Below are 17,045 nucleotides of genomic sequence, written 5' to 3'. Positions count from 1 at the left end.
AAACCACACCTCCTAGCCAATATGGCTATGCTGGCACAACCCCCGATGCAGACACAGCTATGTTGACAGAAGAGGGCTTCTGTCAACATCGCTAATGTCCTTTGGGGAGGTGGTATTGCTATGCTGGCAGAAAAATGCCTTCTGTCAGCATAAGCTGTGTCTTCATTAGGAGGCTCTGCCAATAGAGCTATATGGGAAAGCATTTGTGGTGTAGACAAGGTCTAACTGAAACCGGCTGACCATTTCCAATATAGAAAAGTCCTAACAAACAATAGGCAGGAGAAATGGCAGGAAAGGTGAGGGTAGCAATGATAAGATGATGAGGTTACATAGACAGGATTCGGTTTCATTTAATTATTACTTCTTTAACCTCTGCCTGTTTCCATAATGTTGTTAATTTAATAACCTGCCAGCTTCTACTTTTTTAAAAATCCTATCTGTATTTCCAGTTTTCGTTTTTTTAAATTCTGCTGTAAGTTAGCTTCTTTTCTTTTTTCTTTTCTTTATTGCTACATTTGCTGTTTTCTTCAATGTATGTTCTTTTTTCAGTTTTTTATTTAATAACATTTTTTACAATAGCTAAATAATTCCAGCCATAGTGTTTGGACTTCTCTGGTGCCTGGTGTCTTAGGGATGTGGGATCCCTTAAAGAAGTGTTTTGCCTTGTTTAAGGCTAAATGTGTGAGTGGGGTGGATTAGAGTAGACTTCCCGGCATTTACACTGCTGGTTCAGAAGTCTGCAAGGTAAACCTGCAGTCGCTTCCTTAGGGAGAGAGCATGGTCAAATGTATAAAGCATGGGACTAGGATTCAGGAAACTGGGTTCTGTTCCTGGCTTTTGCTGTGTGACTTTGTTTCCTGAGATGCTGAGCACTCTCAGCTACAACTGAGGTCAGTGCCTCTGAAAATCCTGCCTTACCTTCCTTATTTCTCAGTGTCCCCAGCTTTTAGATGGGGATAATATATCCACATTGATGAAGCACTTTGATCTATGGGTGAAAACCCTACAATAGTGCTAAATATTATTAACAAATAATCTGGTAGCCACTCAGTGATCTAGTAGGTCTTTTCCTTCTCTGGTTTCTATGAGCCTACCCAATGAAATAAAACAAATTTATCATAGCATCATGCTGCAGGTGAGAGGAAGTAGTCTATGCAGGTCCTGAAAGATGTAATGCCCTTTCTACCATTTCTTTAAAACACTGATTTGGATTTGAGGAGAAAGGCTAATGCTTTCCTGTGCTGTCTGGATTCAATTATTCAGTTAAAGGTGGGGACATGTAGGATCTGGAAAAACTGTGCAATTTGATCTGGGTTTATACCTCGTAGTCTTTTGAGTGCATGCTGCACAGTATATGCAGAATGCAAGTTTATGTTTAAAAGAGGTCTTTCTGCTTTCTCTCTCTTTGCAGAAAGAACTATAATCTCTGTACCACACATAGCAAGAAATATATTTCACATAACAGAGAGATTAGTACAGCATAAACATATACTTGCTACTTAATAACTGTATTATGACAGACTCCACAAGATGGCAGTGTGTCTAACTTCAGGGTGGGTTGTTGCAAAATCAGTATTAATTGCCTCTTGAAATTGACCAGTGGTATTATTTTGTTTCTTTTTTTAAATGCTTTGTGTATGAAATATAAACTGTTTTTAGCATGACAATCTGACTTTTACTGTTACTCATGAAGTCTTGAGCTCAAGTTAACTTGTTTTGTACGACTCTATAAGTAGCTGCCTTGGATACTGAGTTAGCTGGGCTAAGGTTAATATGAGTTGTTCAGCACTCTCCCCTCTCCCCCCAAAAAAGAGGAAACCCTTGATATACCTGCCTAAAGCAGAGAACTGAAAATCCTGAGGCTTTGCTCCCAGCTGACTTCCCCCTCCCGAGTTTTAACTTTCATTTGAAAGATAGATTCACATCAGTTAATTTTTTATAATAGAGAAATATTTTAAATCAGGAGACTATAGAAAGACTTATTCATAAATCATCATAACGGCAGTGCTTAAGTCCATTATGCATAGTGTCTGTGGGATTATATTCAAGACTTACCTAGACTGAGTCCATCTCTCTCCTAGTCCACTTAATATCACAAATGTGCAGCACATCTGGCCTCAGTGGTACTAAAAGGTTTTTGGGGGTATATCTGAGATAATCCTCCAACCAGGGCTGGCTCCAGGGTTTTTGCCGCCCCAAGCAGCAAAAAAAAAAAAAAAAAAAAAGGCCACAGTTGCGATCTGCAGCTCTACCGCCGCCGCTTCAGTCTTCAGCGGCAATTCGGCGGCAGGTCCTTCACTCCCTCTCAGAGCGAAGGACCCGCTGCCAAATTGCTGCCGAAGAGCCGGACATGCTGCCCCTTCCCTGTGGCCGCCCCGAGCACCTGCTTGTTGGGCTGGTGCCTGGAGCCGGCCCTGCCTCCAACAGCTGGAGTCCCAAGTCAGAGGCCGGAGGTGAGGAAGGTATGTGGTGTTCATGGAAAAATAAGTCTATTCCGTGATTGCAATGTAAAGGGTCAGGACCAAACCTTGATCACTTGTGCCTGGGCTGGCCGGATCCATGGGACTAGGTGCCAAGACTGCTGTAGGACCAGCATGCTCAGCTCCTAAAAATCAGCATTTTTTCCTCCAGTGACTGTTTCCAGCCAAACCAGGAGCAGGATTCACTTCTGTTCTTTTTAACATTTAAGACCCATTATTCACCAGCTTTACTTTCTGAATTCATTCACTCACAGCTGTTGCTTCCTGCCTCTGGGCTGTAAGGTGGCTGCAGAAGCCAATCTAGGAAGCAGAGCAGAGGCATGGGCACTCAGTGTTGGCACTCACTCAGACTTCCTTATTTGTCCATCCCTGTGGTCATGGTCATCCCATCTTACATTATTAGACCATCCAGGCAGTAATCCTTTGGCCACCTGGTGGGTGCAGAATCTGATGTATTCATGAGATGGATTTGATGCGTTCTTAAGACACAGTGGGACAGGTGCCCTCAGTACAGTACAGGGCCAGGCCCTGGAGAGGAGACATGACAGCAAAATTACAGAAGATAACAGCTGCTTCCAACATTGCTCCAGGCCAGGCTCACTTGTTCACTAGAAACAGCAAATCTGTTCTTGTTTTGTGAAGAAGGGGTGACAGGAAGGAATTCCTGCAATGGCTCTTGGGTTAAACGAAATGCTTCAGAGAGGGGTGCCTCTTTTCGGTGATGTTCTCGTTAATCATTTCTTGTTGATGTTTGTGGTTCAACTGTCAAGAATGAATGAGAGGGCATGGGAGAAATAGGAGGGTTTCACGCCTGAGGGTGGTTTGCCTCGGATACCAGAATTAGAGCTAGTCCTGCAGCAGCAGTCTGAGTTAACCAAGCCATAAGTCAATTTGACAAAACTCGCTTGGAAGTCAGCTGCTGGGATCTGAGCTCTTTAAGACAGCATCTAAAGCTGTGAGAGAAAGAAGAGGAAAAACATTCTCTTCCTTCAGAGGGGAAATGATGTATCCCTTAATTTTGTAGGGTACCTATGTAGTCAATGGAAGGGCAAGTTATGAATGTAAGTAAGTAAGGGTATGTCTACACTACAAGAGTAGTTCGATTCAACTTAATTCGAATTTGTGGAATCGACCTTACGAAGTCGAATTTGTGTATCCACACTAAGGACACTAATTCGACTTTGTGATTCCACACTAACGGGGCCAGCGTCGACTTTGGAAGCGGTGCACTGTGGGAAGCTATCCCACAGTTCCCGCACTCCCCGCTGCCCATTGGAATTCTGGGATTTTCCCCCAATGCATGCTGGGGGGGGAAACTGTGTCGAGGGTGGTCTTGGGTAACTGTCAGCATTCAACCGTCACTCCCGCCGGTGGGAAATCATTTCGCGCACTTTTCCTGTTAATGACAGCGCCGACGCCACAGCACTCCACTGCGATCATGGAGCCCGCTGCGATCATCGCTGCACTTATGGCCGTTGTCAACTCCTCGCACCTTATTGTCCACCTCTTCAACAGTCAGATGCTGAGAAATCGGGCAAGGAGGCTCCGGCAGCGCGGTGAGGACATGAAGTCTCAGAGTGGCACAGACCTCTCAGAAAGCACGGTACGCCGCGCCATGGAGATCATGGTGGCAATGGGTCAAGTTCATGCTATGGGACGGTGATTCTGGGCCCGGGAAACAAGCACGGACTGGTGGGACCGCATAGTGCTGCAGGTCTGGGATGAATCACAGTGGCTGCGAAACTTCAGGATGCGTAAGGGCACTTTCCTTGAACTGTGTGACTTGCTGTCCCCTGCCCTGAAGCGCAAGGACACCCGGATGCGAGCAGCCCTGACTGTGCAGAAGCGAGTGGCCATAGCCCTCTGGAAACTTGCCACGCCAGACAGCTACCGGTCAGTAGCGAACCACTTTGGCGTGGGCAAATCTACCGTGGGGGTTGCTGTGATGCAAGTAGCCAATGCAATCGTTGACCTACTGCTCTCAAAGGTAGTGACCCTGGGAAACGTCCAGGTCATCATAGATGGCTTCGCTGCGATGGGATTCCCAAACTGCGGTGGGGCTATAGATGGGACTCACATCCCTATCCTGGGACCGGCCCACCAGGCCAGCCAGTATATTAACCGAAAGGGCTACTTTTCAATGGTGCTGCAAGCAGTGGTGGACCATAGGGGACATTTTACTAACATCAACGTCGGGTGGCCGGGCAAGGTTCATGACGCGCGTGTTTTCAGGAACTCTGGTCTCTTTAGACGCCTGCAGGAAGGTAGTTTCTTCCCGGACCACAAAATAAGTGTTGGGGATGTGGAGATGCCTATAGTGATCCTCAGGGACCCAGCCTACCCGCTAATGCCCTGGCTCATGAAGCCCTATACAGGCGCCTTGGACAGTGACAAGGAGCTCTTCAACTACCGGCTGAGCAAGTGCAGAATGGTGGTGGAGTGTGCTTTCGGACGTCTCAAGGGGAGATGGCGAAGCTTACTGACTCGCTCGGATCTCAGCGAAAGCAATATCCCCATTGTTATTGCTGCTTGCTGTGTGCTCCACAATCTCTGTGAGAGCAAGGGGGAGACCTTTATGGCGGGATGGGAGGTTGAGGCAAATCGCCTGGCTGCTGATTACGCTCAGCCAGACACCCGTGCAATTAGAGGAGCCCAGTGGGAAGCGCTGTGCATCCGGGAGGCTTTGAAAGCTAGGTTCTTCAGGGAGCGGGGTAACCTGTGACTGTTCAGTTTCTTTACAGAGAAGCTGAACCTGCCCCTGCTTCAGTTACTGTTGACTTTCTTCTGCGGTGACATACCCCGTTCACCACGTTTCCCCCATTCCAACACACGTTTAAAAATAAAGTTAATGGAATATTTTTAATTAGCAACGTTTTCTTTACTAATGAATTCGCTTTAAAGGGTTGAAACAGGGACGCAGACTGTGGTGGGTAGGGTGTGCAGTGATGTACAGACCGCTTCTACACTTGAGGAATGACAGGCTCCTGCCCCTAGAGCGGTCTGCACTGCCGGACTGGTTGTTTCAACGGAGACTGCCATCCCTCCTTTTCGGGACTCTGTGTGCGGGGGCTATGTGGCCTTGTGGCAGGGGAGGACGTTTACAGGTGGGTGTGAAGGAAGGGGTGAGGGGTGCAGGCTCTGGGCTGGGGGTGGGGGCGTAGGAAGGGGTGACGGGTGTGTGGGAAGGGAGGAGGTGTAGGGGGATGAGGGCTCTGGCTGGGGCTGAGGGTTTGGGGCATTGGAGAGGTTCAGGCCTATGGTGGAAGGGCAGGGTAAGGGCAGCCTGCCTTGCCATTTTTGTATGGCAGGCGCTAGGACCCTGGGGCACCAGACAGCATTTCTGCGGGGAGCCGCTCTACTGTCAGGCAGGTACGGAGTGCGGCGGGGCGGGGGGGAGATCCGTGGGGGCCAGGGCCCGATCCAGGCAGGAGCGGGGGAGAGACCCAGCTCCAAATATAGCTGGAGCAGGGCACCTTCCGCCTATGCACAGAACATGAAAAACACCTCCCAGACTGACCAGGGTGCCTAGTGACTGCACTATGTGTGTGTGACCTGCTGTAGATCCTGCCCTCATGTATGTATCCAGGTAATGGTGACCGTCCTATGCAATTACCAAACCCCTCCCCCCGCCTTCACACAAAGTCTTCTGTAAAGAAACATGACAGAAACAGTAATGAACAGCAAACTATTTTTAATAATCAACTACACAGTGAGGGAACAAAACTGGGATTTGGGCTTGGGTGATCCAGGAAGGGAAGGACTTCTCAAAATTTAGCGAATGAGAGCTTTTTGGTACTTGAGCACTCTGCTGGGGTGGAGTGACAGTTTTCACGGCCCCTGGCACACCTCCTCCTTGTTATTTTGGGTGAGGGGGGGACAGGACTTTGTGGCGGGGGAGGGCGGTTGCAGATACACTGCAGGGGGGCTCTGTCCTCCTGTCTGCGGTCCTGCAGAACATCCACAAGGCGCCTGAGCGTGTCCGTTTGCTCCCTCATTAGTCCAAGCAGCGTTTGAGTCGCCTGCTGGTCCTCCAGACGCCATCTGTCCTCCCGTTCGCTGTGTGAGCGCTGCTGCTGGGAGAGGTTCTCCCTCCACTGGCTCTGCTGGGCCGCCTCGGCTCGGGAGCAGCCCAGAAGTTCTGCGAACATCTCGTCCCGTGTCTTTTTCTTGCGCCGCCTAATCTGCGCCAGCCTCTCTGAGGGGCATGCTGGAGCAGGTCGGGATACAGGTGCAGCTGTGTGATGGGAAAAAGGGATTGACTTCCTTATAAAGATACATTTCCGCAAAGAGGAAACATAGTCTAGTCAGTCTCTGTGAACAAGACCATGCACAGCACTCACTCAGGGAAAGTTCGAATTTTCGGAATTCGCTTTCATTGCCTGGGGGATTGCACTGCAGACCAGACAAGCGGGGCGGGACAGCAGAATCCGTGGAGCAGCCAGGCATGGTAAGCCAAAAACTTTTGGCTGCTTAAAAGTCAATGTATACCACTGTCCTCTTGCATAAACTCTGCCCCTGTTGCACCCCCTCGCGTCTGTTCCCTGTGAAAGATCCCTGTATAATGCCACTCTGCAGCCTCCACCATGTGGCTGTAAAGTGACGCTCATTGTTATGCAAAGGAACAGTGAAGCACTCCCAATACTAATAGTACACAAATTACTGTAATTGAATGCAGGAGTCTCCGAGCGAGATCACCCTGAGGAGGGTCACTGAGGCAGATAGAGAGCGCATGCTGCATGAAAGCCAGCACAAACCAGGGGCCTATGTGGCCATGCTCGTGGAGGCAATGCTCCCGGAGTACCTGATGATAGCCTGGCGTGGAAAAGTGTGCTATCACGGAGCACCCAATAAGGCAGCTCTCCCCAGGAACCTCATGCGGAGGCTTTTCGATTACCTGCAGGAGAGCTTCTCGGAAATCTCCCAAGAGGATTTCTGTTCCATCCCCATATATATTGACCTTCTTTTCGCATAGTTAATATTCCTGTTCTGTTAGAAAAAATGTTTGCATGTTTAAAGCACTTACCGACTGATCCTTCCCCTGATTCAGGGTCTGGGGTAACGGCTGGGGAGGGTTGGTAGGGGATCTCAGTGAGGGTGATGAACAGATCCTGGCTGTCGGGGAAATCAGCGTTGTAAGCGCTGTCGACTGCCTCGTCCTCCTCATCTTCCCCGTCCGCGAACATCTCCGAGGAACAGTCCGTCGACAGTATCCCATCCTCAGAGTCCACGCACACTGGTGGGGCAGTGGTGGCAGACCCACCGAGAATGGCATGCAGTGCCTCGTAGAACCGGCATGTCTGGGGCTGGGCTCCGGAGCGTCCGTTTGCCGCTCTGATTTTTTGGTAGCCTTGTCTCAGCTCCTTGACTTTCACGCGGCACTGCGTTGTATCCCGGCTGTATCCTCTGAGTGCCATGGCTTTGGAGACCTTCTCGTAGGTCTTTGCATTCTGTTTGTTGGCGCGCAGCTCCGAAAGCACAGACTCATCGCCCCACACAGCGATCAGATCCAAGACTTCCTGGTCAGTCCATGCTGGGGCCCTCTTTCTAGTCTGAGATTGCATGGACACCTCTGCTGGAGAGCTCTGCATCGCTGCCAGTGGTGCTGAGCTCGCCAGGACGTCCAAACAGGAAATGAGATTCAAACTGGCCAGACAGGAAAAGGAATTCAAATTTCCCCGGGGCTTTTCCTGTGTGGCTGGTCAGAGCATCCAAGCTCGGACTGCTGTCAAGAGCGTCAACAGAGTGGTGCACTGTGGGATAGCTCCTGGAGCTACTAAGGTCGATTTGCATCTACACCTAGCCTAATTTGACATGGCCATGTCGAATTTAGCGCTACTCCCCTCGTCGGGGAGGAGTACAGAATTCGAACTAAAGAGCCCTCTATGTCGAATTAAATGGCTTCCTGGTGTGGACGGGTGCACGGTTAATTCGAATTAACGCTGCTAAATTCGAATTAAAGTCCTTGTGTGGACCAGGCCTAAGTGAAAACACTGGCTCTGCATTGAGTTAGAAAACTACCATATGGGAGGACCCAATTACAGCAATGAAATGTGTCCCCAAGGCTCCAACATGGCACAGGGACATGCTTAAAGCACAGCTTGGTCTCGTCTACAGCATAAAGGCCATGTTTGAACAGAGTCTGGGGAAACCTGTTTTGTAACTGAGTCTCACCACGCACTAGCTGTCTGTAGGGCAGAGCAGATCTTAGTCATGCAGAAAATCATCCTGAAAAGTCCAGTAAAAGGGAAATAACTTCCATTATAAAATAGTCAGTCTTCTCCGCCCCTCCCCCCCCCCCCGCCAGACAATTCTTCAGTGAATTTGTTATTCCTGAAAGAGAGAGACTGACTCAACCACATTTAGATTCCTGTGCTGGGCAAGCTTCCCTCACACACTGGTAGCTCTGCCAGTGCTCCTCAACCCTGACCTCTGGTAACAACCCTTGTTATCCCAGCCTCAGACTGCTCTGGGGTCTGCCAATTCATTTAAACCATTTCTTGATGTTTGTGTCATGAACAAATATCCACTGGGGACTTCAGATGGGATTGATAAACTCTTTCTCTAATTTGTGATCCAGGCAGAATTTAGACTCCTGTCGCCTGAGGAGACTTGCCAGTGAATTTATAGGCTGCAGATATATGCCTCCTAAGCATTCATTTGGCTGTCAGTCTGATAAATGCCACTGTGCTAAATCGTAACCCCTTGTGTCAGTTGCCTTGCCCCATCTCTACAGAAACTTAATTTTAAAAGCTAGATAAAATGTGTGCTCTCCTTTGGGATGCTAATGGGAGCGGGATGCTGCAGAACTCTTATGAACTCCTCCATTACAGTTCCACTTTCTGATTTTTATATCTTGGTTTCCAGAAACGGGAAGGCCTTCTCCAGACGGCTCACGTTACAGAGGAGCTCACGACCACAACAGAGTAAGCAGAAAATCCTTATCCATCTGACAGAGGGGAGTGTGAGTGTGTGTGTGTGAGGTGGGGAGTGGAGGAGGGGGAGGAGGATCGTAGCGTAGGGGGTATATATGGTGTATCATTACTCAAACAATTTTTATGCTCTTTCATTTTATCAGATTAACTGACTCTGTGAAACCCTTAATGCACAACTTTTTTCATGAAGAAGCCACTTTATTGCTGGAAATACATTGCAAAGGAAAAATATTTCTCCTTAACAAATGATTTTAGCTTTACCCTAATACGTCATTGATGATCTTTGCGCAACAATTTTTTGCTGTCTCCTTTACCCCCTCTATAGAATCCATTTCTGTCCATCCTTATTGCACCACACTGTTACAAGAGCAGTATAGGGAATTTGGGGAGGATCCGCAAGATGCCTCCTTGGGGCACCTCCTCAAAATTTACTAACTGCTTTCACATAAGAATAGAGCGTGGGAAGGATCTGTAAGTTTTCCCCATTCTCGTGCTGCACAGTGGGAGCCCAGCAGCATAGTCCCTTTTAATCTTTGCAGCTGATCTACGTTGCTTTCTGTTTTTACATTTCTCCCAAAGGAAAAGGGATAGAAATGCACTTTGGCTAAAAATGAAAGCTCAGACTCTCCATCATGGGGCCTAAAGGCAGTGTTAACAAGGGGCTTACATGAGCCCTCTCCCGCTCATCAGTGTCTAGGCTCCCTGTAGGGATGTCTCAACCTTTTATCATTTTGTAGCTAAGTGGACTACCAGGTGGTTTGCTCTGTGGGGGTCCTTTTGGATGAAACCTTCAGAAATGAGGGCACAGCTTTTCTGTGTAGACATTAAATCTCTTATGGTCCTTTTAAGGGGAATGGAGGTTTGCTGGAACACACTTCCCATAAATGATGGTTCCTCCAGCTTGTGCAGTGTGCTTGGCAGTTCTCTTTCTTGGAGGTGGCTGCAGTTCAGTAGTACTGGATATAGTTTGTAAAGTGTTTTGTTTTAGGGGGAAAGGTGGTAGTGTGTGTATGTAATTGTGTGTATTTTTATATGGTGTAGATCTAAATAAATAAGACACCTATCTAAAATCCTAAGTGCTCTGACACAAGTTAGAAATACACCTCCCCCCACCCCAAACCTAAACCTATAACAGTCCACAAAACTAAACCCTGTACAGAACTCCCACAACACTCTTCTATACATATAGATGGGCCAGATTCTAAGCTTATGTAAATCTGCATCACTCCATTGACTGCACCAGCTGAGGACTTGATTCATGTGTAGTATGTGCCTATGTTATTTCCATAACATACAAATATGCAAACCATATATAAGCTATATATATATAGCTTATATTTTTTTCTCTAAATAAAACTGTGATATACCTAACCATGGCAATGCTTATTCTGAACTGTGTAATGCAATCTATTATCTAAATGTATACACGGATTTGGTATATAATAATATATATTGATTCATTCACCCTTAGACTTGGAAAAGTAATAATTACGCTTTTTGCATCATTGGGCCTCACTGATCTCGGTGTAACTCCACTGACATCAGTGGAGTTACACCCAGGATAAATTTGGCCCATTCCCTTCCTCCAGCATGTTGGGTCTGATTCTGTTGGGTGCTGAGACTTGTACCTCAGTGAGGGTTGAGGGTCCTTAGCACCGCACAGGATCAGGACCATTAAGCCCAGGGTCTTTTCATTGAAGGTAATGATTCATGAACTAAATGTTTGTTTTCTCATGTTCTCACTTGCAGGATGATGATGGGAAGATTTGGTAAGTAACACATTAACCTTTGGAAGTTGCCCTATCAAACACAGTGACAAAGCATCTCTGTGTTTCTTATAAGTGTATCTCGGGTAGCCCAGGTCAGTGGAGCAGGCAATTGCACAGGGCAGGAGCACATGGCTGGGACAGCTCTGTTACTGGCTGTGGGGAGTCCTGCCTGAAGCGCCAGGGAGGAGTGGGGAATGGAGCACAAGGAACAGTTACCAAAAGAGCCAGAACTACTACTTCGAGTGATGTCCCCGTGGGTGCTCCATTGTAGGTGCGGCAGTGCCTTTGCGTCTGGAGTCGGAGATCTTCAATAGCAGTGCCCGTCAGACCGCAGATGCGCACCTCTCCTGCCCTGCGCTGTGCAGTCTGACCGCCCACGGTTCCTTCTTTACCACCTGTGGTCTGGAACAGAACAGTTAGCAGAGCCTACTTCGTAATTTAGATAGTCTCTTACCTGTTTTTCCCTCTCATAGTTAGTTAGCTCCTTCATTTCCTTTTCTTCTCCTTCATCCTTAAAAAAAAAAAATGTAATTAGTTTTTGTTTTCTCTAATTCCTGTCAGGGATGCTACTCCCTCACCCTTATGCCTGGCTCCTCTAGGTTTAAGTGGGGCCACTTCCTTTATAATGGATGACCACACACAGTATATCCATTGCCTGGGAGAGGGACACGTTTCCCAGAAGTGTTCCCGCTGTTTGGGCTTAAAGCCAAGAACAAGGAAAGATTGACCTTAAACTCAAACTATTCCTCGTGGAAAAATCCCTGCAACCAGCGTCGAACCCTGGTTCTTACTCCTCACTGGAGAGACCCTCACGCTCAGTAACGTTGTCTGCCGACCCTCACTCCCCTCCTGCGAGTAAGGGAAGATCATCCTCTGACCAGGCTGACACTAAGAAGAGAGCGGTCCCTCCCTTAGCTCCTGAGGTGCAAACTGCAGGAATGCCATCCCCAGCTAGATCCGTGGTGCTAACGGCTTCTGACCAGAGGCACAAAGCTGCTCCTACACTACATCTACACTACAGCCAGGATCAAGGCACTGAGATCGATCCCACAGGCAGTCGATTTAGCGGGTCTAGTGAAGACCCACCAAAAATCAAGAGCAGATCGCTCTCCAGTCGGCAGGAGCAGCTCTAGACATTTCGCCGCCCCAAGCACGGTGGCATGCCGTAGGGGGCGCTCTGCCGGTCGCCGGTCCCAGGGCTTCGGTGGACCTCCCGCAGGCAGGACCGGGAGGTCCACTGGAGCCGCGGGACCAGCGGACCCTCCGCAGGCATGCCGCCGAAGGCTGCCCGCTTGCCTCCCTCCCGGCGACCGGCAGAGCGCCCCCCGCAGCATGCCACCCCAAGCATGCACCTGGCGTGCTGGGGCCTGGAGCCGCCCCTGCCAGTCTGCCCCTGTACTCTACCCCCGAAGCTCTCAGTTTTGAGAGAGACTCTGGCGGTGTTGCAAACTACTACAAGCTATGGCTTCAAAAAGTTCTCTGGCGCCATCTGCTGACTCTTTTCCATATCATACCTCACTACCATGCTCAACACAGGCAATGACCAGAGATCACCCTCAGGAGTTCACGCAGCTCTCAGGCCTCACAATATCTGACACTCCAGATTCTCCACTCCTCAGACAGGAGGTGTCCCAAGTTTCACCCACTTCTCAATCGACATATTCTTTGCGCTCTCCCACAAGGACAGCATCTCCTGATGTCGAGTAGGACATGGGTGATAATCGAGACTCTCTTGCCCCATCAACATCAGGGCAATTGACATCAACTTATCAGCCTTACCCTGCCGCAATTCAGGGCAATTCAGGGCACCCAGCCTTTTCAGGGGCCCCCATGGATGTAACCATATATTCTTTCAACAAAAATTGCCCTACCTATTAATGGTGCACTACTTGAACCTGCAAACCTTCTTTGGCAGACTCCAGCCTCTATCCCTGCTACATGCAAACGGGCAGATAGGAAATATTATGTACCTGCAAAAAAATGTGGAGTTTTTATTTTCACATCCTGCCCCGAATTCCCTCATGGTGAATGTGGTGTAAGAGAGAGGCCATCAATGCCAAACCCGATCCGGTCATCCTGACCAAGACTGGAAACATTTAGATCTTTTGGGAAGAAAATCCTATTCATCTGCTACCCTCCAATTTTGAATTTCCAACTACAAGGCCCTTATGGCCAAATATCATTATAAAATTTATTCTAAGCTGGAGGAACTTTACCAGGATCTGCCAGAGGGAAAAAAGGGAACAATTCCTGCCCCTCATTTCAGAAGGTCACTTAATAGCCTGCACGACCCTGAAGGCCTGCCTGGACTCGGCTGATACAGCTGCCCAGTCTATTGCTACTGTGGTAGTAATGCAATGTGCATCATGGTTGCACCTTTCAAGATTCCCTAAGAAGGTGCAATATACGGTCGAGGATCTCCCGTTCGAGGGACAAAAACTCTTTTCTGAGTGCACGGACAACTCCTTACGCTCGTTGAAAGATCCTGAGCCACTCTAAAATCTCTCGGTATATCCATGCCACAGCCACAACAAAGATCAGGAAAATATCAGCTCCCTCCACAATCTCGCCCTCAGCCATACTACCCACAGTGGCAGTTTGACAACCAACACCGACGTCACCGACCTGACGGGCACAGACAATCGCCTGCATGAGGGACATTGTCCCACACACCCTCTAATAAGCAGGAAATTTGAAGGTGGTGTTGAGGTCCAGAGAACCTCCTGCCTGCCCCAGCTGCCCCTACCATCTGTACCGCCATCTACACACCAACAGTTTGGCAACTGCCTAGCTCAATTTTTACCATCTTGGATGCTCATGACCTTGGACAGATGGGTCCTGGAAATAATAAAGGAAGGTTATTCCATCCCCTTCCTAGCTATACCATCCCACCAACTCCCCTCCCCATTCAGGGCCCTCTCTCACAAGCCCATTCTGGAGTGGGAGGTGAGACATCATCTTCAACTGGGAGCCATAGAACTGGTCCCAGCACAACACAGAGGATGCAATTTCTACTCTCACAACTTCCTGGTACAAAGGAAGTCTGGTGGTTAGCGCCCCGTCCTAGACCACCTCAATCTCAACAAGTTTGTCAAATTACAACATTTCAAGATGGTCACCCGATCCACCATCATCCCAGCACTGGAACAGGGGGATTGGTTCTCGGCCTTCGACCTACAGGATGCGTACTTTCATATTGCAGTACACCCTGCTCACAGACGTTTCCTACAATTCATCATTGGCCACGGTCACTACCAGTATAGGGTACTACTCTTCAGACTATCCACAGCTCGTGACTTTTTTCCAAAGTACTTGCAGTGGTCATGGCCTTCCTCTGCAAACAAGGCATCACCATTTCTCCGTATCTAGATGACAGCCTTCTCAAAGTGCCATCTGAGAGCGAAACGCTCCTAGCAGTCCACGCTACAATGACACTCGTTACAAAACTGGGCCTCCTTGTTAATTTTGAAAACTCCACACTAACCCCAGTGCAAACGCTGGAATTCATTGGTGCTCTATTCAATGCCAAGTGGGCAAGAGCGTTTTTACCACCTCATAGGTTCACAGTGATAACACAACTACTCTCAACTACCCGAGCATGCCCACAAATCACAGCACGTACATGCCTCCAACTTCTGGGACCTATGGCTGCCGCTACATTTGTGGTCAAACACACGAGGCTGAACATGCGGTGTCTTCAGGGCTGGCTCCATACAGTATATCTTCCTCACAAGCACAGCATGCAAAAACTCCTGCCAACCCAGGTCAAGGACTCACTGTTGTGGTAGACATGTCCTGACAATGTCTGTGCTGGGGTCCCTTTTCTGCAACCTCAACCTGCTGTGATACTTACCACTGATGCCTCCCTCCTCGGCTGGGGAGTGAATCTATGCAAGCACACTATACAGGGCACATGGATGCTCACTGAGTCCACCTTACACGTCAACCTCCTGGAACTGAGGGTGGTCTGCAATGCCTACCAACATTTCCTACCACTCCTATATAGTAGCATGGAATAGCTTCCCTTTTGTCTCCCTCCTCACCCTGTTCTTCCGTGGTGCAGATTCTGCTACAGCATGTGCCATATTGTGCAGTAGTTCTGTGCCTTTAGAATGAAAAGCAAGCATTTTGGTATTGCCTCTGTTTAACTTTTTTCCTTTCTTCATAGCATCTCTCACACTGTTTGTTTGGGACTAGGTGCATCATCTCACTGTTATTTAAAATAATGAGAAATAATCTTCAAGGCATGTGGTCTATGAAGGACTTAGGAGGCCTAGGTTTAAATCCCTCCTCCGCCACAAACTCTGTGACCTTGGGCAAGTCACGCAGCTTCACTGTGCCTCTATTTCCCTTCTGTGAAATGAGAATAGTAGCACTCCTCTCTCTCCTAGGAGTGTTGTAAAATTAACTATATTAAAGATTCTGAGATGCTGAGATACTATGGTAATGGGGCGGGGCGGGAGCGGGCATATAAATACCCTATGTAGAGCGTGGATAATAAGTAGATCTGTTTTTAAGCTGACAAATATGGAAAATTTTACAAATTATTTTACTGAATCTTCAAAATATGTCAAAATTTTGTTGAAATTTTTCAACAAAAATCAAAAAAATTCAGCCAACTCCAGAGCTGAACAAAACACTGAATGTTTTTCAATTAAATATTTTTGTTTGAAAATGTTCAGTATTTTTTTTTTATACTGAAAATCCAGTTTGCAATGGAAAATTTCATCCAGACCCTCAAAATTTGGGAAATTTCTGTCCGCTCTAATAATAAGCTAAAGGCTGAAACCACCATAGCATGATATGAATCCAGAGCATAGGTTGTGTCTAAAGTGATTTGAGAAAGTGATGTGGGACCAGTGCTTAATTTGTGCCAGGGTGTGCCAGGGCTGAGCCCCAGCACCTCTGGTCTTGGCAGTTCAGAGCTCCGGCACCTGTGGGCTTGCTGCATCAGTTATGAATGTAAACAAATCGCTGGAGCCCTGACACCTCTTTTAGTACAAATTAAGCATTTTGTGGGACCAAGGGGAAAAAAAAGAGTTGGGCAACCTCTTTGGGGCCTGTGGCTCTGGAGCCGCTGGAGAATGCACAGTCTCCCTTCATACAGAAGGAAAATGACTTTTGTTGATTTCAGCATGAATACAACCTTCATCAAATGCAGTGGATTTACCATTATAATTCCAACAGAAGTAATGCACTCATATTTAATTAGTTTAAATCAATTTAAATAAGATTAAATAGTGTTTGTGCAGACCTGTGAAAGTGTAAATCGCTATGGAAGTGCTAAATGCTTGTTCTTTACATTGAATACTGGGATGGAGGATGGGGGGAAATCAGGTCTGTGTTCAGGCCTTAATTCAGCAAGGCACTTACTTGCGTGACTAACTTCAAGCATGTGAGTAGCTTCTTTGCAGTTTGCTCTGGCCTTTAGACACCTATATTGGCTGACTGATTTTTGTTTGAATCTCCATTGTGTGTTTCCTAAGACAGGGAACAAAGAAAATTAACATGCATAATTTGCTTCCACATATGACTATTACAGCAGAATTGATGTATCTAACATTGCTTTCGTCTGTTTATGAATCAGAACGAGATGCCTTTGACACCCTCTTTGACCATGCACCAGATAAACTCAGCGTAGTGAAAAAGGTAAAATATTTTACAAATTTGTTTCCTACTGTGGTCAGTAGTGGATTTTTAAGCAGAAAGAGGTCCCAGAAGTCTGGAAACCTGTAGAAAATATTTGTGGTATCAGTGGAAAAAAATATGCCCATCAGAATCATACAAATTTCACTCCAAAGTTGCAACTGAAGTGCTTATCTTGAAGCTTTGTGGCTTGGCCCAGTGCTCATTGAAATCATAGA

The 17,045-nt window shown here is 47.6% G+C and overlaps 1 protein-coding gene across 5 annotated transcripts in view; it reads left to right on the top strand.

The window, feature by feature from the left end:
• Window positions 1-17,045, top strand: part of PARVB (parvin beta) — a 103,448-nt gene that overhangs the window by 67,096 nt on the left and 19,307 nt on the right. For all 5 annotated transcript variants that reach the window (XM_039512113.1, XM_039512149.1, XM_039512129.1 and 2 more), the window contains exons 7-9: window positions 9,345-9,403; window positions 11,162-11,181; window positions 16,769-16,830. In XM_039512113.1, the coding sequence (XP_039368047.1) occupies window positions 9,345-9,403; window positions 11,162-11,181; window positions 16,769-16,830 (141 nt within the window). The remainder of the gene's footprint in view (window positions 1-9,344; window positions 9,404-11,161; window positions 11,182-16,768; window positions 16,831-17,045) is intronic.

Source organism: Mauremys reevesii, linkage group 1 (genome assembly GCF_016161935.1).
Source record: "Mauremys reevesii isolate NIE-2019 linkage group 1, ASM1616193v1, whole genome shotgun sequence".
NCBI classification, from domain to species: Eukaryota; Metazoa; Chordata; order Testudines; family Geoemydidae; genus Mauremys; species Mauremys reevesii.
Note: the sequence above shows the minus strand (reverse complement) of the source record. Positions and strands in the feature narration are given on the sequence as shown.